The sequence below is a fragment of the Loxodonta africana genome, chromosome 1 (assembly GCF_030014295.1).
Source record: "Loxodonta africana isolate mLoxAfr1 chromosome 1, mLoxAfr1.hap2, whole genome shotgun sequence".
Lineage (NCBI taxonomy): Eukaryota > Metazoa > Chordata > Mammalia > Proboscidea > Elephantidae > Loxodonta > Loxodonta africana.
In genome coordinates, this window is record NC_087342.1 from 41,883,709 (window position 1) to 41,906,236 (window position 22,528).

A 22,528-nucleotide genomic window follows, 5' to 3' on the forward strand; every position below is an offset into this window, starting at 1 on the left:
CCCAACCAGAAAATTTAGGATTATCCCAGACTGAGCCTTGCCCTTCTTTTCCTGCATCCAACCAGATGTTAAAACTGTGAATTCTGTATATATGATCCAAAGTCTGTCATGAATCCACCCACTTCTGTCTGTCCCCACTGGCCTTTTTTTAGTTCAGGCCTTCCCTAGTTCTGCGGCAGACTCCTTGTCTGTCTCACTTTATCCTCATCCAGCCCACCATTTGCCCTGCAGCCAGAACTATCATCCCAAAATGACAAGCTCACTCACCTAGTTAAAATCCTTCAGAGAATCCCAGGGTCTTCAGTTTCTCAGCATCGAATACAAGGCCCTTTATGGTTTGGCCTTTTTCTTCTCTCTAGCTTTATCCCTTCCCATTCCCGCCTTTGTCAGAATGCCTAGTTTTGCTTGTATTTCAGGGACACATCATGATTTCTGTAACTTCCAATCTGTTCGTCTCCCACTTCCCTAGCCTGCAATCCTCCTCCAAGTCCTCCTTCCCCATTCTTTCCCTGGATAAATCTGACTTACTTTTCTGGACTCAACACAGCCTTTTCTGACCTTCTAGTCCTGATTGTGTTATCAGAACCCCTGGTACTTCCTTCTTTCACAGCAGTTAGCACTCAGTATTTCATGTCACTCTCATTGAGCTGAGCTCCTTAAAGGCAAGGGCTGTACTGTATTCATCTTTATATTAAAATCTGGATTATGTCCCTGGGCTTACCCACATACTCCATTTATTCTACCAGGAGGCAGCTTTGTGGCTAATTCTTTCATGTGCAGAAATAAGAATGTTGTTTGATCATCTCTGCAAAGGAATATGTGAGCTTCTTGTCCCAAGTTCATTCTGTCCCTGCTGAGTGAGGCAGCAACATTGTCCACGTTCTGTTACCTTCCTGCTGGAGAGAGGAGTAAGACCTGAAAGAGAGTCTCAGCTGAAGCTCCTCTTTGCCTTATAGATGCCATCTGTGAGCAGCAGTTGATATTATGCATTAAATCTGGGAACAGGCCAAATGTGGAAGACATCATTGAGCACTGCCCAGAGGAGATTATTAGCCTCATGAAGCACTGCTGGGAGGCAAGCCCGGAAGTTCGGCCAACATTTGCTGGTAAGAGCATCTATTATGACTGTAAGATGCCTCCTAGGTGGTGATTTCAGTAACTTGGTATGAGTCTTCGAAGAGCTGAGTCCCGCTTTACTCATGGTTTCAAATATTTTGCGCAATGAAAACATGCTGTACCTCCCCAAAGCATGAAACCTAAACAAATGGCCATTTTTCTATACATTCTTCTTGGATGGTCCCTCTTGGTTTTTACCTTCTGTTACTGCCTTTCCCTTCCTTTGTGTATTTGGCATCTTTGTAAGTGTATTTGGCCATTTAGATTGGACGCGCAGTAGAGGGAGAAAGAAAGGGACGTGATCTTTGCCAAGTCCACGCACTTCTTATCCACTGTCACATGCTACCTAGGACCCCGAGGGAGCTGCAGAGGAAAGAAGAAGAAAATCAGTTGAGGAAAAGAGAAACAGTTGGAAGGCACTACGGCACTTTGCCCCTGTAATTTCTGCTCTGACAAAATAGAATAAAAGCACCAAAGAATTCCAGGGATACTTTGATTTAGTTACCTGTTTTCTTTATGCACTTAGCCTTAATCTTCTGGTTTGTTTTTTTTTTCTCTTTTATAACGCCTTTTTCATTTTTTTAATTAAAGTTCTCTTTTGAGATAATCGTAGATTCAACATACAGTTGTAAGAAGTAATGTAGAGAGATCCCATGTACTCTTTACCCAGTATCCCCCAGTGATAACGTCTTATTAAACTGTAGTACAATATCACAACTAGGGTATTGACAAGGATACAGTCAGATACAGAGGAATCTCTCATGTAACCTTTTTGTAGCTGTACCCACCTCCTTCCCCTAACCCTCTCCTTGACTCCTGGCAGTCACCAGTCTGTTCTCCATCTCTGTAGTTTTGTCATTTCAAGAATGTTATATAAATGGATTTATCCAGTATATAACCATTTGGCGTTGGCTTTTTTTTTCACTCAATGTACTTCTCTGCAAGCTCATCTAGATTCTTGTGTGTATCCATAGTTTGTTTCTTATTATTGCTGAATAGCGTTCCATGATGTGGATGTACCACAATTTAACCATTCACCCATTGAAGGACATCTTGGTATCTAGTTTTTGGCTGTTATGAATAAAGCTACTATAAATATTCATGTACAGTTTTTTGTGGGAATGGAAGTCTTCATGTCTCTGAGATAAATGCCCAGGAGTACAGTGACTAGGTCGTATGATAGTTATGTATACAGTTTTTTTTTTTTTAAACTGCCAAACTGTTTTCCAGAGTGGCTGTACTAATTACATTCCCACCAGCAGTATGGGAGTGGTTAGTTTTCTCTGCATCCTTGCCAGCATATGGTGCTGTCACTATTTTTATTTTAGCCATTCTGATAGGTATGTAGTGATACCTCACTGTGGTTTGAATTTTTCTTTAATTGCTAATAATGTTGAATTTCTTGATATACTTATTTCACCTTCTTTGGTGAAATGCTACTTCATGTCTTTTGTCCGTTTCTAATTGGATTGAGTTTTTTTACTGTTGAGTTTTGTTTTTATTGTTATTATGCAAGTTTATTGAGCAGATTAGTTTCTCATTAAACAATTAATACACATTGTTTTGTGACATTGGTTGCTAACCACACAATGTGTCCACACTCTCTCCTTTTCGACACTGGGTTCCGTATTACCAACTTTCCTATTCCCTCCTGCTTCTAGTCCTGGGCCCTGAGCTGGTGTGCTCATTTACTCTTGTTTTTTTTTTTTTTAATGGGCCTGTCTAATCTTTGGCTGAAGGGTGAACCTCAGAAGTAACTTCAGTACTGAGTTGAAAGGGTGTCCTGGGGCCATGCTCTAGGGGTTGTTCCACTCTCTGTCAGACCAGTAAGTCTGGTCTTTTTTTTTGTGAGTTAGAATTTTGTTCTACATTTTTCTCCAGCTTAGTCCAGGGCCCTTTACTGTGATCCCTGTCAGAGCAGTCAGTGGTGGTAGCTGGGCACCATCTAGTTGTGCTGGAGTCAGTCTGGTGGAGGCTGTGGTAGTTGTGGTCCATTAGTCCTCTGAACTGACCCTTCCCCTTGTGCCTTTGGTTTTCTTCATTCTCACTTGTTCCACATCGGGTGTGTCTTGGTCGTTTAGTGCTGTTATAACAGAAATACCACAAGTGGATGGGCTTATCAAAGAGAAATTTATTTTCTCACAGTCTAGTAGGCTAGAAGTCCAAACGCAGCATGTTAGTACCAGGGGAAGGCTTTCTGTGTTGGCTCTGGAGGAAGGTCCTTCTCATCAATCTTCCCCCAGTCTAGGACTTTCTCTGCACAGAAACCTCAGGTCCAAAGGATGTGCTCTGCTTCCGGTGCTGCTTTCTTTTTTTTTAATTAATTTTTATTAAGCTTCAAGTGAACATTTACCATTCCAATCAGTCTGTCACATGTAGGTTTACATACATCATACTCCCTTCTCCCACTTGCTCTCCCCATTTTGAGTCAGCCCTTTCAGTCTCTCGTTTCGTGCCAATTTTGCCATCTTCCCTCTCTCTCTATCTTCCCATCCCCCCTCCAGTCCAGAGTTGCCAACACACTCTCCAGTGTCCACCTAATTTAATTGGCTCACTCTTCATCAGCATCTCTCTCCCCCGCGCTGACCAGTCCTTTTCATGCCTGATGAGTTGTTTTCGGGGATGGTTCCTGTCCTGTGCCATCAGAAGTTCTGGGGAGCATTATCTCTGGGATTCCTCTAGTCGCATTCATATCATTAGGTATGGTCTTCTTATGAGAATTTGGGGTCTGTATCCCATTGGCCTCCTGCTCCCTCAGGAGTTGTCTGTTGTGCTCCCTAGCAGGGCAGGCATCGATTGTGGCCGGGCACCAACTAGTTCTTCTGGTCTCAGGATAATGTAGGTCTCTGGTTCATGTGGCCCTTTCTGTCTCTTGGGTTCTTAGTTGTCGTGTGGCCTTGGTGTTCTTCCTTTGCCTTTGCTCCCGGTGGGTTGAGACCAATTGATGTATCTTAGATGGCCGCTTGTTGGCATTTAGGACCCCAGGCGCCACAATTCAAAGTGGGATGCAGAATGTTTTCATAATAGAATTATTTTGCCCGTTGACTTAGAAGTCTCCTCAAACCATGTTCCCCAGACCCCAGCCCCTGCTCCGCTGACCTTTGAAGCTTTCATTTTATCCTGGAAACCTCTTTGCTTTTAGTCTAGTCCAATTAGGCTGACCTTCCTTGTATTGTGTGTTGTCTTTCCCTTCACCCAAAGCAGTTCTTATCTACTGATTGATCAATAAAAAACCCTCTCCCTCCCTCCCTCCCTCCCGCTTTGTAACCACAAAAGTATGTGTTCTCCGTTTTTTCTGTTTCTCAAGATCTTATAATAGTGGTCTTATACAATATTTGTCCCTTTGCCTCTGACTCATTTCGCTCAGCATAATGTCTTCCAGGTTCCTCCATGTTATGAAATGTTTCAGAGATTCGTCACTGTTCTTTATCGATGCATAGTATCCCATTGTGTGAATATACCACAATTTATTTACCCATTCATCTGTTGACTTACATCTTGGTTGCTTCCAGCTTTTTCCTGTTGTAAACAGAGCTGCAATAAACATGGGTGTGCATATGTCTGTTTGTGTGAAGGCTCTTGTATCTCTAGGGTATATTCCGAGGAGTGGGATTTCTGGGTTGTATGGTAGTTCTATTTCTAACCGTTTAAGATAACGCCAGATGGATTTCCAAAGTGGTTGTACCATTTTACAATCCCACCAGCAGTGTATGAGAGTTCCAATCTCTTCGCAGCCTCTCCAACATTTATTATTTTGTGTTTTTTGGATTAATGCCAGTCTAGTTGGTGTGAGATGGAATCTCATCGTAGTTTTAATTTGCATTTCTCTAATGGCTAATGATGGGGAGCATTTTCTCATGTATCTGTTGGCTGCCTGAATATCTTCTTTAGTGAAATGTGTGTTCATATCCTTTGCCCACTTCTTGATTGGGTTGCTTCTCTTTTTGTGGTTGAGTTTTGACAGAATCGTGTAGATTTTAGAGATCAGGCGCTGGTCTGAGATGTCATAGCTGAATATTCTTTCCCAGTCTGTAGGTGGTCTTTTTACTCTTTTGGTGAAGTCTTTAGATGAGCATAGGTGTTTGATTTTTAGGAGCTCCCAGTTATTGGGTTTCTCTTTATCATTTTTGGTAATGTTTTGTATTCTGTTTATGCCCTGTATTAGGGCTCCTAGGGTTGTCCCTATTTTTTCTTCCATGATCTTTATCATTTTAGTCTTTATGTTTAGGTCTTTGATCCACTTGGAGTTAGTTTCTGTGCATGGTGTGAGATATGGGTCCTGTTTCATTCTTTCGCAAATGGATATCCAGTTATGCCAGCACCATTTGTTAAAAAGACTATCATTTCCCCAATTGACTGACACTGGTCCTTTGTCAAATATCAGCTGCTCATACATGGATGGATTTATATCTGGGTTCTCAATTCTGTTCCATTGGTCTATGTGCCTGTTGTTGTACCAGTACCAGGCTGTTTCGACTACTGTAGCTGTATAATAGGTTCTGAAATCAGGTAGAGTGAGGCCTCCCACTTTCTTCTTCTTTTTCAGTAATGCTTTGCTTATCCGGGGCTTCTTTCCCTTCCATATGAAATTAGTGATTTGTTTCTCTATCCCCTTAAAATATGACATTGGAATTTGGATTGGAAGTGCGTTATATGTATAGATGGCTTTTGGTAGAATAGACATTTTTACTATGTTAAGTCTTCCTATCCATGAGCAGGGTATGTTCTTCCACTTAAGTATGTCCTTTTGAATTTCTTGTAGCAGAGTTTTATAGTTTTCTTTGTATAGGTCTTTTACATCCTTGGTAAGATTTATTCCTAAGTATTTTATCTTCTTGGGGGCTACTGTGAATGGTATTGATTTGGTTATTTCCTCTTCGGTGTTCTTTTTGTTGATGTAGAGGAATCCAAGTGATATTTGTATGTTTATAACCTGAGACTCTTCCAAACTCTTCAGTAGTTTTCTGGAGGATTCCTTAGGGTTTTCCATGTATACGATCATGTCATCTACAAATAGTGATAGCTTTACTTCCTCCTTGCCAATCTGGATACCCTTTATTTCTTTGTCTAGACTAATTGCCCTGGCTAGGACTTCAAGTAGGATGTTGAATAAGAGTGGTGATAAAGGGCATCCTTGTCTGGTTCCTGTTCTCAGGGGAAATGCTTTCAGGTTCTCTCCATTTAGAGTGATATTGGCTGTTGGCTTTGCATAGATGCCCTTTATTATGTTGAGGAATTTTCCTTCAATTCCTATTTTGGTAAGAGTTTTTATCACAAATGGGTGTTGAGCTTTGTCAAATGCCTTTTCTGCATCAATTGATAAGATCATGTGGTTTTTGTCTTTTGTTTTATTTATGTGATGGATTACGTTAATGGTTTTTCTGATATTAAACCAGCCTTGCATACCTGGTATAAATCCCACTTGATCAGGGTGAATTATTTTTTTGATGTGTTGTTGGATTCTATTGGCTAGAATTTTGTTGAGGATTTTTGCATCTATGTTCATGAGGTATATAGGTCTAAAATTTTCTTTTTTTGTAATGTCTTTACCTGGTTTTGGTATCAGGGAGATGGTAGCTTCATGGAATGAGTTGGGTAGTATTCCGTCTTGTTCTATGCTTTGAAATACCTTCAGTAGTAGTGGTGTTAAGTCTTCTCTGAAGCTGTCTGGGCCAGGACTTTTTTTTGTTGGAAGTTTTTTGATTACCGTTTCAATCTCTTTTTTTGTTATGGGTCTATTTAGTTGTTCTACTTCTGAATGTGTTAGTTTAGGTAGGTAGTATTTTTCTAAGAATTTATCCATTTCTTCTAGGTTTTCAAATTTGTTAGAGTACAATTTTACGTAGTAATCATTTGGCTCTGTTGTGATGTGGTCCTTGTTGTTTCTCATTCGGGTTATTTGTTTCCTTTCCTGTTTTTCTTTAGTCAGTCTAGCCAATGGTTTATCAATTTTGTTAATTTTTTCAAAGAACCAGCTTTTGGCTTTGTTAATTTTTTCAATTGTTTTTCTGGTCTCTAATTCATTTAGTTCAGCTCTAATTTTTATTATTTGTTTTCTTCTGGTGCCTGCTGGGTTCTTTTGTTGCTCACTTTCTATTTGTTCAAGTTGTCGGGACAGTTCTCTGATTTTGTCTCTTTCTTCTTTTTGTACGTGTGCATTTATCGATATAAATTGGCCTCTGAGCACTGCTTTTGCTGTGTCCCAGAGGTTTTGATGGGAAGTATTTTCATTCTCGTTGCTTTCTAAGAATTTCCTTATTCCCTCCTTGATGTCTTCTATAACCCAGTCTTTTTTCAGGAGGATATTGTCCATTTTCCAAGTATTTGATTTCTTTTCCCTAGTTTTTCTGTTATTGATTTCTAGCTTCATTGCCTTGTGGTCTGAGAAGATGCTTTGTAATATTTCAATGTTTTGGATTCTACCAAGATTTGTTTTGTGACCTAATATGTGGTCTATTCTAGAGAATGTTCCATGCGCACTAGAAAAAAAAGTATATTTTGCAGCAGTTGGGTGGAGAGTTCTGTATAAGTCTATGAGGTCAAGTTGGTTGATTGTTGTAAGTAGGTCTTCCGTGTCTCTATTGAGCTTCTTACTGGATGTCCTGTCCTTCTCCGAAAGTGGTGTGTTGAAGTCCCCTACTGTAAATGTGGAGGTGTCTATCTCGCTTTTCAATTCTGTTAAAATTTGATTTATGTATCTTGCAGCCCTGTCATTGGGTGCATAAATATTTAATATGGTTATATCTTCCTGATCAATTGTCCCTTTTATCATTATATAGTGTCCTTCTTTATCCTTTGTGGTGGATTTAAGTCTAATGTCTATTTTGTCAGAAATTAATATTGCTACTCCTCTTCTTTTTTGCTTATTATTTGCTTGATATATTTTTTTCCATCCTTTGAGTTTTAGTTTGTTTGTGTCTCTAAGTCTAAGGTGTGTCTCTTGTAGGCAGCATATAGATGGATCGTGTTTCTTTATCCAGTCCGTGACTCTCTGTCTCTTTATTGGTGCATTTAGTCCATTTACATTCAGCGTAATTATAGATAAATAAGTTTTTAGTGCTGTCATTTTGATGCCTTTTCATGTGTGTTGTTGGCCTTTTCATTTTTCCACATACTTTTTTGTGCTAAGACGTTTTTCTTAGTAGATTGTGAGATCCTCATTTTCATAATGTTTAACTTTATGTTTGTTGAGTCGTTACGTTTTTCTTGAGTTATGGAATTGATATTCCTTTTTGAGGTTACCTTATTATTTACCCCTATTTTTCTAAGTAAAAACCTAACTTGTATCGTTCTATATCACCTTGTATCACTATCCATCTGGCAGTTCAATGCCTCCTATATTTAGTCCCTCTTTTTGATTATTGTGATCGTTTATCTATTGATTTCCATGATTTCCTGTTATGTGTATTATTTATTTATTTATTTTTTAGAATTAATCTTACTTTGTTTGTTTTTGTGCTTTCCCTATTTGAGTTGCGTTGACATCAGGACGTTCTGTTTTGTGACCTTGTATTGTGCTGGTACCTGATATTATTGGTCATCAGGCCAAACAATCTCCTTAAGCATTTCTTGCAGTCTTGGTTTAGTTTTTGCAAATTCTCTAAACTTGTGTTTATCTGTAAATATCTTAATTTCTCCTTCATATTTCAGAGAGAGTTTTGCTGGATATATGATCCTTGGTTGGCAGTTTTTCTCCTTCAGTGCTCTGTATACGTCGTCCCATTCCCTTCTTGATTGCATGGTTTCTGCTGAGTAGTCTGAACTTATTCTTACTGATTCTCCCTTGAAGGAAACCTTTCTTTTCTCCCTGGCTGCTTTTAAAATTTTCTGTCTGTCTTTGGTTTTGGCAGCTTTGATGATAATATGTCTTGGTGTTTTTCTTTTAGGATCAATCTTAAGTGGGGTTCGATGAGCATCTTGGATAGATATCCTTTCGTCTTTCATGATGTCAGGGAAGTTTTGTGTCAGGAGTTCTTCAACTATTTTCTCTGTGTTTTCTGTCCCCCCTCCCTGTTCTGGGACTCCAATCACTCACAAGTTATCCTTCTTGATAGAGTCCCACATGATTCTTAGGGTTTCTTCATTTTTTTTTAATTCTTTTATCTGATTTTTTTTCAGCTATGTTGGAGTTGATTCCCTGGTCCTCCAGAAGTCCCAATCTACGTTCTAATTGCTCGAGTCTGCTCCTCTGACTTCCTATTGCGTTGTCTAATTCTGTAATTTTATTGTTAATCTTTTGGATTTCTACATGCTGTCTCTCTATGGATTCTTGCAACTTATTAATTTTTCCACTATGTTCTTGAATAACCTTTTTGAGTTCTTCAACAGTTTTATCAGTGTGTTCCTTGGCTTTTTCTGCAGTTATCCTAATTTCATTTGTGATATCTTTAAGCATTCTGTAAATTAGTTTTTTATATTCTGTATCTGATAATTCCAAGATTGTATCTTCATTTGGGAAAGATTTTGATTCATTTGTTTGGGGGGTTGGAGAGGCTGTTGTGGTCTGTTTCTTTATGTGGTTTAATATGGACTGCTGTCTCCGAGCCATCACTGGGAATCTAGATTTTCCAGGTTATCAGCTAAAAAAAAATGCAGTCAGATCCCTATCCGAATTCTCTTTCTGGCTCAGGGTATTCGGATGTTAATGGAGCCGCTTGCGGAGGGTGGGGGAGGGATCAGAGAGCTAGGTGTGTAGCACCACAGAATATAGAGCTGATCCCCGCGTTCACGCTCCGCCCCCGTCCGCCAGAATCCTGGTAGGACGGCTCCCCGGCTGGGATGCTCCTCTCCCCGCTCCAAGATCAGTCACTTCCTCCCGGGGATTTCTCTATCCGGTGCGCTGCACCGCTCGCGCGAACTGAGTGGGCGTGGCCCTCATGAACAGCCGGGCCGCCCCCGGGGTCTATTCAGGGGAATGCGCTCACACCCTGCCCGCTCTCGCCAAGGTCCCAGTGGGACAGCTCCCCAGCTGGGACGCTGCTCTCCCCGCTCCAAGACCAATCACTTCCTCCTGGGGATTTCTCCCTCCGGTGTACCGCGGTGCTGCTTTCTTGACGGTATGAGGTCCCCATGTCTCTCTGCTTGCTTTTCTCTTTTATATCTCAAAAGAGATCGGCTTAAGACACTATCTTATCTTGTATATCTCATCAGTATAACTGCCACTAATCCATCTCATCACATCATAGTGATAGAATTTACAACACATAGGGAGATCACATCAGATGACAAAATGGTAGAGAATTATACAATACCCGGAATCATGGCCTAACCAAGTTGACAGATATTTTGGGGGGACACAGTTCAATCCATGACAGGTGGGACCAGTGGAATATCTTAGATGGCTGCTCACAAGCTTTTAAGACCCTAGACACCACTTACCAATGTCGGGCATAGAACATTTTCTTTTTAAACTGTGTTATGTCAGATGAGCTAGATGTCCCTCAAGGGCATGGGCCCCTAGCCCTCAGCCCAGTAGTTCAGTCCCTCAGGGAGTTTGGATGTATCTATGAAGCTTCCAAGACCTTGCCTTGATCAAGTTGTGCGAACTTTCCAAGTGTTGTGTACTGTCTTACCCTTCACGACCATTACCACTTACCTGTAGTCTGTTTAGTGTTTTTCCATCCCCCCTTCCTCTCCCTCATAACCATCAAAGATTGTTTCTTTCTGTGTGTAAACCTTTTCGTTTTTCAAGTAGTTGTCTCGTACAGTATTTGTCCTTTTGTGATTGACTTATTTCACTCACAGTAATGCCTTCTAGATTCATCCATGTTGTGAGATGTTTTGCAAATTCATCATTGTTCTTTATTGTTGTGTAGTATTCCATTGTGTGTATGTACCATAGTTTGTTTATCCATCCATCTGTTGATGGGCATCTAGGTTGTTTCCATCTTTTTGCCATTGTGAACAATGCTGCAGTGAACATGGGTGTACATGTCTGTTCGTGTGATGCCTCTTATTTCTTTAGTATATATTCCTAGGAGTGGGATTGCGGATCATATGGTATTTCTATTTCTAGCTTTTTAAGAAGGTGCCACATTGTTTTCCGCAGTGGTTATACCATTTTACATTCCCACCAACAGTGCATAAGAATTCCAGTCTCCCCGCAGCCTCTCCAACATTTGTTGTTTTCTGTGGTTTTGATTCCTGCCAGTAATGTTGGGGTGAGATGGTATCTCATTGTATTTTTGTTTTATATTTCTCTAATGGCTGTTGCCTCCACACATCTGTCAGTTTGTCACTGTAGGGGCCTGTGTGTTGGCTGTGATGCTGGAAGCTATGCCATCAGTATTCAGATACTAGCAGGGTCACCCATGGTGGACAGGTTTCAGCTGAGCTTCCAGACTAAGACAGACCAGGAAGAAGCACCTGGTGGTCTACTTCTGAAAAGAATAGCAGTGGGACATTGTCTGATATAGTGCTGGGAGATGAGCCCCTCAGGTTGGAAGGCATTCAGAATGCAACTGGGGAAGAGCTTCCACCTCAAAGTAGAGTCAACCTTAGTGATGTGGATGGAGTCAAGCTTTTGGGACCTTCATTTACTGATGTGGCACAACTCAAAATGAGAAAAAACAGCTTTAAACATCCATTAATAATTGGAACATGGAATGTATGAAGTATGAACCTAGGAAAATTGGGAATCGCCAGAATTAAATGGAATGCATAAACATTGATATTCTAGGCATTAGTGAGCTGAAATGGACTGGTACTGGCCATTTTTAATCTGACAGTTATATGGTCTACTATGCCAGGAATGACAGCTTGAAGAGGCATGGCATTGCTTTCATAGTCAAAAAGAACACTTCAAGATCTGTCCTGAAGTAGAATGCTGTCAGTGATAGGATAATATGTATACACCTACAAGGAAGACCAGTTAATACCGCTATTATTCAAATTTACGCACCAACCACTAAGGCCAAAGATGAAGAAACTGAAGATTCTACCACCTTCTGCAGTCTAAAATTGATCAAACGTGCAATCAGGATGCACTGATAATTACTGGTGATTGGAATGGGAAAGTTGGAAACAAAGAAGAAGAGGGTCGGTAGTTGGAAAATGTGGCCTTGGTGATAGAAACGATGCCAGAGATCGCATGATAGAATTTTGCAAGACCAACCATTTCTTCATTGCAAATACCTTTTTTCACCAGATAAGTGGCGACTATACACATGGACCTCACCGTATGGAATACACAGGAATCAAGTCGATTACATCTGTGGAAAGAGACAATGGAAAAGCTCAGTATCATGAGTCAGAACAAGGCCAGGGGCTGACTGTGTATCAGACCATCAGTTACTCGTATGCAAGTTCAAGTTGAAACTGAAGAAAATTAGAACAAGTTGACGAGAGCCAAAGTACAACCTTCAGTATACCTCACCTGAATTTAGAGACCATCTCAGGAATAGATTTGACATGTTGAACACTAATGACTGAAGACTAGACAAGTTGTGGAATGAAACAAGGACGTCATACACGAAGAAAGCAAGAGGTCATTAAGAAGACAAAAGAGAAAGAAAAGACCTAAACGGATGTCTGCAGAGACCCTGAAACTTGCTCTTGAGTGTTGAGTAGCTAAAACAAAAGAAAAAAATGATGAAGTAAAAGACCTAAACAGAAGATATCAAAGGGAGGCTCAAAAGGACAAGGTAAGTATTATGATGACGTGCAAAAAGCTGGAGATAGAAAACCAAAAGGGAAGGGCACGCTCAGTGTTTTTCAAGCTGAAAGAACTGAAGAAAAAACCTCAAGCCTCAAGTTGCAATAATGAAGGATTCTATGGGGAAAAAAATTAAACGACGCAGGAAGCATCAAAAGAAGATGGAGGAATACACAGAGTCACTATTCCAAAAAGAATTGGTTGATGTTCAGCCATTTCAGGAGGTAATATATGATCAGGAACCAAGGTTACTGACCCAAGAAGTCCAAGCTGCACTAAAGAATTGGCAAAAAACAAGTCTCCGGGAATTGACAGAATACCAATTGAAATGTTTCAATAATCAGATGCAGCACTGGAAGTGCTCACTCGTCTATGCCACAAAATTTGGAAGACAGCTACCTGGCCAACCAACTGGAAGAGATCCATATTTATGCCTATTCCCAAGAAAGGGGATCCAACCAAATGCAGAAATTATCAAACAATTTCATTGCTATCACATGGAAGCAAAATTTTGCTGAAGATCATTAAGTGGCTGCAGCAGTATACTGACAGGGAACTCCCAGAAATTCAAGCCGGATTTAGAAGAGAACACGGAACCAGGGATATCATTGCTGATGTCAGATGGATCCTGGCTGAAAGCAGAGAATACCGGAAGGACGTTTACCTGTATTTTATTGACTATGCGAAGGCATTCGACAGTGTAGATCATAACAAATTATGGATTACATTGCAGAGAATGAGAATTCTGAAACACTTAATTGTGCTCATGAGGAATCTGTACGTTGGTTAAGAGGCATTCATTCGAACAGAACAAGGGGATACTGCATGGTTTAAAGTCAGGAAAGGTGTGCATCAGGGTTGAATGCTTTCACCATACTTAGTCTGTATGCTGAGCAAATAATCTGAGAAGCTGGACTGTATGAAGAATGGGGCATCAGGATTGAAGGAAAACTCATTAACAACCTGCGTTATGCAGATGACGCAGCCTTACTTGCTGAAAGTGAAGAGGCCTTGAAACACTTACTGATGAAGATCAAAGACCACAGCCTTCAGTATGGATTGCACCTCAACATAAAGAAAACAAAAATCTTCACCACTGGACCAACAAGCAACATCATGATGAAAGGAGAAAAGGTTGAAGTTGTCAGGGATTTCATTTTACTTAGAAAAAAAAAACCAGTGCCATTTTACTTAGATCCATGATAAACACTCAACGGAAGCAGCAGTCAAGAAATCAAAAGACGCATCGCATTGGGCAAGTTGGCTGCAAAAGACCTCTTTAAAGTGTTGGAAAGCAAAGAGGTCACCTTGAGGACTAAGGTGCGCCTGACCCAAGCCATGGTGTTTTCAATCTCCTTATATGCATGCGAAAGGTGGACAATAAATAAGGAAGACCGAAGAAGAATTGATGCATTTGAATTGTGGTATTGGAGAAGAATATTGAATATACCATGGACTGCCAAAAGAAAAAACAAATCTGTCTTGGAGGAAGTATGACCAGTATGCTCCTTAGAAACAAGGATGGCAAGACTATGTGTCACATACTTTGGACACGTTGTCAGAAGGGATCAGCCACTGGAGAAAGACATCATGCTTGGGTCAGCGAAAAAGAGGAAGACCCTCAATGAGATGGATTGACACAGTGGCTGCAACAGTGGGCACAAGCATAGCAACAATTGTGACGATGGCGCAGGAGCAGGCAGTGTTTCATTCTGTTGTGCATAGGGTTGCTATGATTCAGAACCAACTTGATGGTACCTAACACCCACAACAATGGTTAGTGATTACTAGAATGTCCTCTTTGTGTCTGTCAGCTGCCTGAATGCCTTCTTTGGTGAAGTGTCTGTTCTTATCCTTTGCTCATTTTTTAATTGAATTATTGTCTTTTTGTTGTAGAGGTCTTGGATTTCTCTATAGATTTTAGAGATTAGACCTTTGTCTGATTTGTAATAGCCAAATTTTTTTTCCCAGTCTGTAGGTTCTCCTTTTACTCTTTTGGGGAAGTCTTTTGATGAGCGTAGTATTTAATTTTTAGAAGACCTCAATTATCTAGCTTATCTTCTGGCGTTTGTGTATCGTTATTCATGGGTTGTATCCTATTTACGCCTTGTATTAGGGCCTCTAGCGTTGACTCTGTTTTTTCTTCTATGATCTTTATAGTTATTGATTTATGTTTAGGTCACTGATCCATTTTTAGTTAGTTTTTTGTGTATGGTCTGAGGTATGGGTCTTGTTCCATTTTTTTGCAGATGGACATCCAGTTTTGCCAGCATCACTTGTTAACAAAAACAGTCTTTTCTGCATTTGATGGTCTTTGCGCCCTTGTGGAAGATCAGGTGACCATAGGTGGATGGATTTACACCTGGATTCTCAATTCTGTTCCGTCGGTCAATGTATCTGTCGTTGTACCAGTACCAGGCTGTTTTGACCACCATAGCTGTATAATAGGTTCTGAGGTCAGGTAGTGTGAGTCCTCCTACTTTATTTTTCTTCTTCAGTTGTGCTTTACTTATCCAGGACCTCTTTCCTTTGCATATAAAGTTAATGATTAATTTTTCCACCTCATTAAGGAATGCTGTTGGGCTTTGGATCGGGATTGCATTGTATTTGTAGATCGCTTTAGGGTTGATATGATTTGGAATTGACTCAACGGCAACGGGCTTGGTTTTTGGGTAGAATTGACATTTTCAGAATGAGTGATGATAAAGGGCATCCTTGTTCCTGTTCTCAGGGGAAATGTTTTCAGCTTCTCTCTATTGAGAATGATGTTGGCTGTTGGTTTTGCGTAGATGCCCTTTATTATGTTGAGGAATTTCCCTTCTACACCTATTTTATTGAGAATTCTTATTAGGAAGGGGCATTGGACTTTATCAAATGCCTTTTCTGCATTGATTGAGATGATCACGTGATTCTTTTGTTTTATTTATGCAGTGGATTACGTTGATTGATTTTCTAATGTTGAACTCTCCTTACATACCTGGTATGAGTCTCATTTGGTCAGGGTGGTATTTTTTAATCGATACTGAATTCTATTGGCTAGGATTTTGTTGAGAATTTTTACGTGTGTATTCATGAGAGATTTTGGTCTATAATTTTCTTTTTTGTGGCGTCTTTGCTTGGTTTTGGTATCAGGGTTATGCTAGTTTTGTAGAATGAATTCAGAAGTATCCTTTTCTGTGTTCTGAAATAGATTACATAATACTGGTTCAAGTTCTTCTCTGAATGTTTGGTAGAATTCTCCAGTGACGCCATCTGGGCCAGGGCTTTTTTTGGTTGGGAGTTTTTTAAATTACCTGTACAGTTTCTTCTCTTGTTATTGTTCTGTTCAGATTTTCAACCTCAGTTTGTGTTAGTTTACGTAGGTAGTGTGTTTCTATTAATTTTTCCATTTCCTCTAGGTTTTCAAATTTGTTGGAGTATAGTTTTTCATAGTACCCTGTTATGATATTCTTTTATTTCAGTTTGGTCTGTTGTAATGTTCCCCATTTCATTTCTTATTTGAGTTATTTGCATCCTCTCAGGAAGGGGCAGAGGCAGTGCAGGGCTTAGGTGGGAGGGAGAAGGGGGAAGATAAAGAAAAATAAAAAACATGGCACTGAGGAGCCAGGCTTTGGGGGCCTGGGGAGGCCATGTCCCATAGGCTCTCTAACCAAGCATTGCAGTACAGCCTTTTGAGAAGGAGGGTGCAGCTCACGGAGCTGGGTGTGTGGGAGAAAAGAAAGGAAGGAAGGGAGAGAGGGAAGAAACAGCAACAACAGAAAAAGAAAAAGAAAAAAATGGTGCTTAGGGAGCTATCCCTGACAGCGATGTAACCCTGGGGGGGCTGTGTACCAGTGACTTTCTGGCCAAGTGTTGCAGCACAGCCCTTTGAGAAGGGCAAGGGCGGTGCACTGGGCTAGGTGGGTGAGCCAAAGGAATGGAAGGAAGAGAGAGAGAGAGAAAGAAGAAACAAGAAAAAAAAAGGAACAAAGCAAATTAAAAAAATATGGTGCTGAGGGACCTGACTGGTGGGGCAAGCACAGACCCGAGGAGGTCTTGTGCTGGTGGTCCTGTAGCTGAGTGGTGCGGTAAGGCCCTTCGAGAAAGAGCAGGAACAGCAGATGGGGCGAGGTAGGCAGGAGACCAAAAAGGAAGGAAGGGAGAGAGAGAAGAAACCAAAAAATGAAATATGATGCTGAGAGAGCCAGCCAGTGGGGGCTGCTTGGACCCAGGGAGGTCATATTCCAGTGGCTTTCTAGCCAAGCAGTGCAACACAGCCCATTGAGAAGGAGCGAGGATGGCACATGGGACTAGGTGGACGGAAGAAAGGAAGGAAATAGAGAAAAAACAAACAAATATAGCACTGAAGGAGCTGGCTGGTGGGGGCGCCACGGACTCAGGAAGGGCATGTGCCATGTTCTCTCTGGCCAAGCAGTGCAACACTGCTCATCAAGAATGGGTGGGGGCATCTCACAAGGCTAGGTGGGCAGGGAGTAAAGAAAGGAAGGAAGGAAGACATTGAAAAAAAAAACAAAACATGGTGCTGAGGGAGCCTACCAGTGGTGGTAGCAACAGACCCTGGGAGGCTTGTGCCAGTTTTTCTCTAGCCAAGCGGTATGGTGCAGCTCATCAAGAAAGTGAGGGGATAGCACATGTTGCTAGCTGGGTGGGAGAAGGGAAAAGAAGGAAGACAGAGAAGAAACAAAAAAAGCCAAAAGAACAGTGACAAAACAAATGGCGCTGAAGGTGCCGGCTGTTGGTTGCGGGGCGGACCTATGCGGCAGTGAGCTGGTGTGTCTCTGGTGGAGGGACCGTGGCTTGTTGGAAAGCAGCAGAGGCCATGTAGAGGGAAGAAGGGTGAGGGGTGGGAAAGCTTGTATCCGTGGTTACTGGGTACTCTGTCTCTTGTTGGGAGCTCCGTGAAATTGCCTTCCTGTGCTCCCTGTCTGTGTTCCATGGTGGCTGTAGTCCAAGATGGCGAATCCATACTGCTTTAGCTGGTTGGGGGACTTCCATGCCGTAATTCTCCTCGTCCTCTGTTCTGTCTCTGTTTCTTATCCCATTTGGTGGTTGACTGAATTCTTTTTCCCTTCATTTGATGCTTAGGGTTCCAGGATTGATGTTTGTTATCTGTTTTGCTTAGTTTTTTGTGTCTTTGCTGCAGAGGGGCGGCATGATGCTTCTGTTTATAGTGCCATGTTCGCTCCCTACTGTTGAGTTTTGAGTGTTCTTCATATATTCTATTGTAATTTGCAAATATTTCTTCCAGTCTGTAGCTTGCTTTTTCATTCTCTTAAGAGGGTCTTTCCCAGAGTAAAAGTTTTTCATTTTGATGAATCCCAGCTTAATTTTTCCTGTGATGGATCATGCTTTTGATATCAAGTCTAAGAACACTTTGTTAGGGTTAGATCCCAGATTTTCCCCTATGTTTCCAAAAGGAGCCCCTGGTGGTGCAGTGGTTAAGAGCTTGGCTACGAACAGAAGGGTCAGCAGTTTGAATCCACCAGTGGCTCCTTGGAAACCCTATGGGACAGTTCTATTCTGTTCTATGGTGTCGCTATGAGTCGGAATCTACTCAACAGCAACAGGTTTGGTTTTTTGGTTTTGTTCTAAAATCTTAAAAATTTATGTTTAAATCCAGATCCCACCCTCCCCCCCCCCCGCCCCCCGCGTGCCACGTGAGAGTCATGGCAAATTCTTTATTGCTAACACTAACACAGAACTAAATAGTTTGTTGTGTTTCTTGCCAATGATGGATCTTTCTTGCCAACTATAGGGTCTTTATGAGTCAGAATCAACTTTTCGGCAACGGGTGTGTGTTCTTGTCTGTGATGGAATTTGTATTTTGTCATGACCCGTTCAGAGTTAGTGTATAAGGTGTGAGACTTAGGTTGAGGTTCTTTTTTTTTTTTTTTGCCTATGAACGTACGATTACTTCAGCACCATTTTGTTGAAAGGCTGTCTTTCCTCCATTGAATTACTTTTTTTTCCTTTGTCAGAAATTAATTGCGAATATTTATGTAGGGTCTATTTCTGGGTTCTCTGCTCAGTTCCATTGATATATGTATCTGTCCCTCCACCAGTACCCACAGTGATTACTGTAGAGATATAATAAATCTTAAAATTGGGTAGATGGATTCCTCCCCCTTTGTTTTTCTTTTTTAAAATTGTTTTATCTCTCTAGTTCCTTTGCCTTTCCATATAAAATTTAGAAAAATCTTTTGTCTGTGTCTACAAAAAAATCTTTCTGAGAGTTTTCTAGGAATTGCATTGAATCTATATATTAATTTGGGGAAAATTGGCATCTTTACTATGTTGAGTCTTCTATTCCATGATTGTAACATGTCTGCTTAGGTGTTCTTTAATTTTTTTTTTTTTAATCAGATTGTATAGTTTTCAGCAGACAGGTCTTGTTTTTCTCTTTTGGGCAATTGTAAGTAATATTATACTTTTAATTTTGCTGTCCAAGTATTTAGAAATAAAGTTGATTTTTGTATATTAATTTTGTATTATGCAACCTTGCTGAACTCACTAATTGTAGGAGTGTTTTTGGAGAATCTTTGACATTTTCTATATATATTTAAAAAAAAAAAGTGTCATCTGCAAATAGGGACACTTTTATTTCTTCTTTCCTGATCTGTATGCCTTTTATTTCTTTTTTTGCTTTATGGTACTGGCAGAACTTTCAGCACTATCTTGAATAAGAGTGGTGACAGTGGACATCCTTGCCTTGTTCTTGATCCTAGTGGAAAGCATTCAGACTGTAGGTACTCTGTACTCTTTATCATGTTGTGGAGGTTCCTATTTTTCTGAGAGTTTTTATCATGAATGGGTATTGAATTTTGTCAAATGGTTTTTCTGCATCAATGAATATGATGTGATTTTTCTTATTTAACCTATTGATATGATGGACTACGTTGATTAAGTTTTTAATACTGAACCAACCTTGCATCCATGGAATAAACCCTACTTGGTCATGATATATAATTCTTTTTATATATTGGTGATACCAGGATTCTTGTGTCTATAATCATAAGTGATATTGGTCTGTAGTTTTCCTTTTTTGTACTGTCTTTGTCTGGTTTTGATATAAGGGTAATACTAGCTTCATGAAATGAATTGGGAAGTGCTCCTTCTTCTGTTTTCTGGAAGATATTGCATAGAGTAGGTGTTAATTCTTTAAACATTTGTAGAATTCTGCCAAGACACCACCTGGACCTGGAGATTTCTTTTTTGGGATTTTTTAAATTATGAAGTTAATTTCCTTAACAGTTGTAGAGCTATTCAGATTATCTGTTTCATACTGGGTGACTTGTAGTAGTTTGTGTTTTTTGAGGAAGGGGTCCATTTCTTCTAAGTTGTCAAATTTATGTGTGGAGTGTTGTTTACAGCATTTCCTTATTATCTGTCTGATACCTACAAGACCTGTAGTACTATCCTGTTTCATTGCTGATACTGGTAATTTGCATCGTTTCTTTTTTTTTTTTTTCTTCTGCCAGTCTTGCTAGGGGTTTGTCAGTTTTATTGATTTTTTTAAAGAATCATGTCTTTGATCCTCTGATTTGCTCTATAACTTTTTGTTTTCTATTTCATTGAATTCTACTCTATTGTTTCCTTTGGGCCTATTTTGCATTTCTTTTTCTAGGTTCATGAGGTGGGAACTTAGATTATTATTTCGAGACCTTTGTTCTTTTCTAATGTGTGCATTTAGTGCTATAAATTTCCTTCTCAGCATTCTAGTTGTGCCTCACAAGTTTTGATATGTTTTGTTTTTATTTTCATTCACTTCAGCATATTTTTTTACTTCCCTTGGAGCTTCCTCTTTGACCTATGGATTATTTCTAAGTCCATTATTTGGTTTCCAAGGGCTTGGAGATTTTCCGGCTATCTTTCTGTTATTGATTCTGTTTGATTCCATTGTGGTCAGAGAACACATTCTGTATTGATTTCACCTATTTCAAATTTTTCAAGGTTTGTTTTATGGCGTAGAATAGGCTCTATCTTGGCATATGTTCTTTGGGCACTTAAAAAGAATGTGTATTCTGTCGTTGCTGGTTAGAATATTTTATAAATGTTGATTAGATCCTGTTGGTTCCTGGCGTTGTTGCATTCTGTATCTTTGCTGATTTTCTTTCTAGTTGTTCTTTCAGTTGTTGAGGGAGAGGTTTTCAAGTCTCTTAACTCTAATTGTGAATTTGTCCATTTCTCCTTTAACTTATATCAGTTTTTGCTTTACATATTTTGCAGCCCTCTTGTTTGGTGCATATTCTTTTAGGATGGCTTTGTCTTCTTGGTGGATTGCTCCTTTTGTTATATATAATGTCTCTTTCTGTCTCTGGTAATTTTCTTTGCTCTGAAGTCTACTTTATCACATATTTATTAATATATTTCCCATGCTTTCTTTTGGTTAATGTTTGCATTATCTTTTTCTATCATTTTACTTTAAACTATCTAAATTGTTATATTTAGGATGAACTTCTTGTAGACAGCATATAGTTGGATCACATATTTTTTATCTACTCTGCCAGTCTCTGTCTTGTAATTGGTGTATTTAGACCATTTACATTGAATGTAATTACTGATGTTAGGACTCAAGTCTGTCGTATTTTTTTGATTTCTGTTTATTTTCTCTGTTTTTCATTGCCCTGTTTTCTTTTTGGTTCTTAAACATACTTTTTATAATGTTTAGTTCTTTATATAGCTTTTTTAGTGGATGCTCCAGATATATTACATTGTCTACACATGATTTATCACAGTGTACTGATATCATTTCACCAGTTCAAGTGAAGTATAGAAACCTTACGTCCCTTTGCTTTTCTTTACGTTCTCCTATATGTAATTGTCTTAGATATTTCCTTGACATACCTCCTGAACACATCAGACAGTGTTAAACAGTTTTTGCTTCAGCCATCAAACACAGTTGAGAAAACTCAAGAGGAGAAGGAAAGCTTACTGTATTTACCCATGTTTTTGCTTATTGTGTTCTTCCATCTGGGTTGTTCAAGGTGTATCCTTTGTTTCTTTTCTTTATTTTTAGAGAATGTTCTTTAGCCATTCTTTTAAGGTGAGTCTGCTGATGACCAGTTTTCTTAGTTTTCCGTCATCTGAGAATGTCTTGATTTCCCCATCATTCCTGAAGAATATTTTTGTTGTATGTGGGATCCTAGGCTCACAGCCTTTCCTGTCAGCAGTTGAAAAATATTGTGCCACTGCCTTCTGGCTTCCATTACTTTTTCTGAGAAATCCACTGTCATCATTTTTTGTCTGGCTACTTTCAAGACTTTGTCTTTATTTTTCAGAGGTTTAATTATGATGTGTCTTGGTACGAAATTTCTTTATGTTTATTCTGTCTGGGTTTTGCTTCTTGAATCTGTAGGTTTAGATATTTTGCCACATACGGGGCGTTTTCAGCCATTTATTTATATGTGTGGAAACCCTGGTGGTGTAGTGGTTAAAAGCTACATCTGCTAACCAAAAGGTCGGCTGTTCAAATCCACCGGGCACTCCTTGGAAACTCTATGGGGCAGTTCTACTCTGTCCTGTATGGTCACTGTTGGAATCGACTTGATGGCAATGGGTTTTTTATGTATTTGAATACTGTTTCAGCCCCGCTTTCTGTTTCTCCTCCCTTTGGGATACTGATGACATAAATGCTAAATCTGTTGCTATAGTCCCAACATAATATTTTGTGCCATTGGTTGCCAATCCTACGATATGTCAACACTCTCCCCTTCTAGACCTTGGGTTCCCTATTAACCCGCTTTACTATCCCCTCCTGCC

General features: G+C 39.9%; 1 protein-coding gene across 9 annotated transcripts in view; it reads left to right on the forward strand.

Annotated features, from left to right (window-relative positions):
* The window catches only part of RIPK1 (receptor interacting serine/threonine kinase 1), a 70,421-nt gene that overhangs the window by 26,167 nt on the left and 21,726 nt on the right, over nucleotides 1-22,528 (forward strand). For all 9 annotated transcript variants that reach the window (XM_023557642.2, XM_064279882.1, XM_010597547.3 and 6 more), the window contains one exon: nucleotides 957-1,106. In XM_023557642.2, coding sequence (XP_023413410.1) covers nucleotides 957-1,106 — 150 coding nt within the window. The remainder of the gene's footprint in view (nucleotides 1-956; nucleotides 1,107-22,528) is intronic.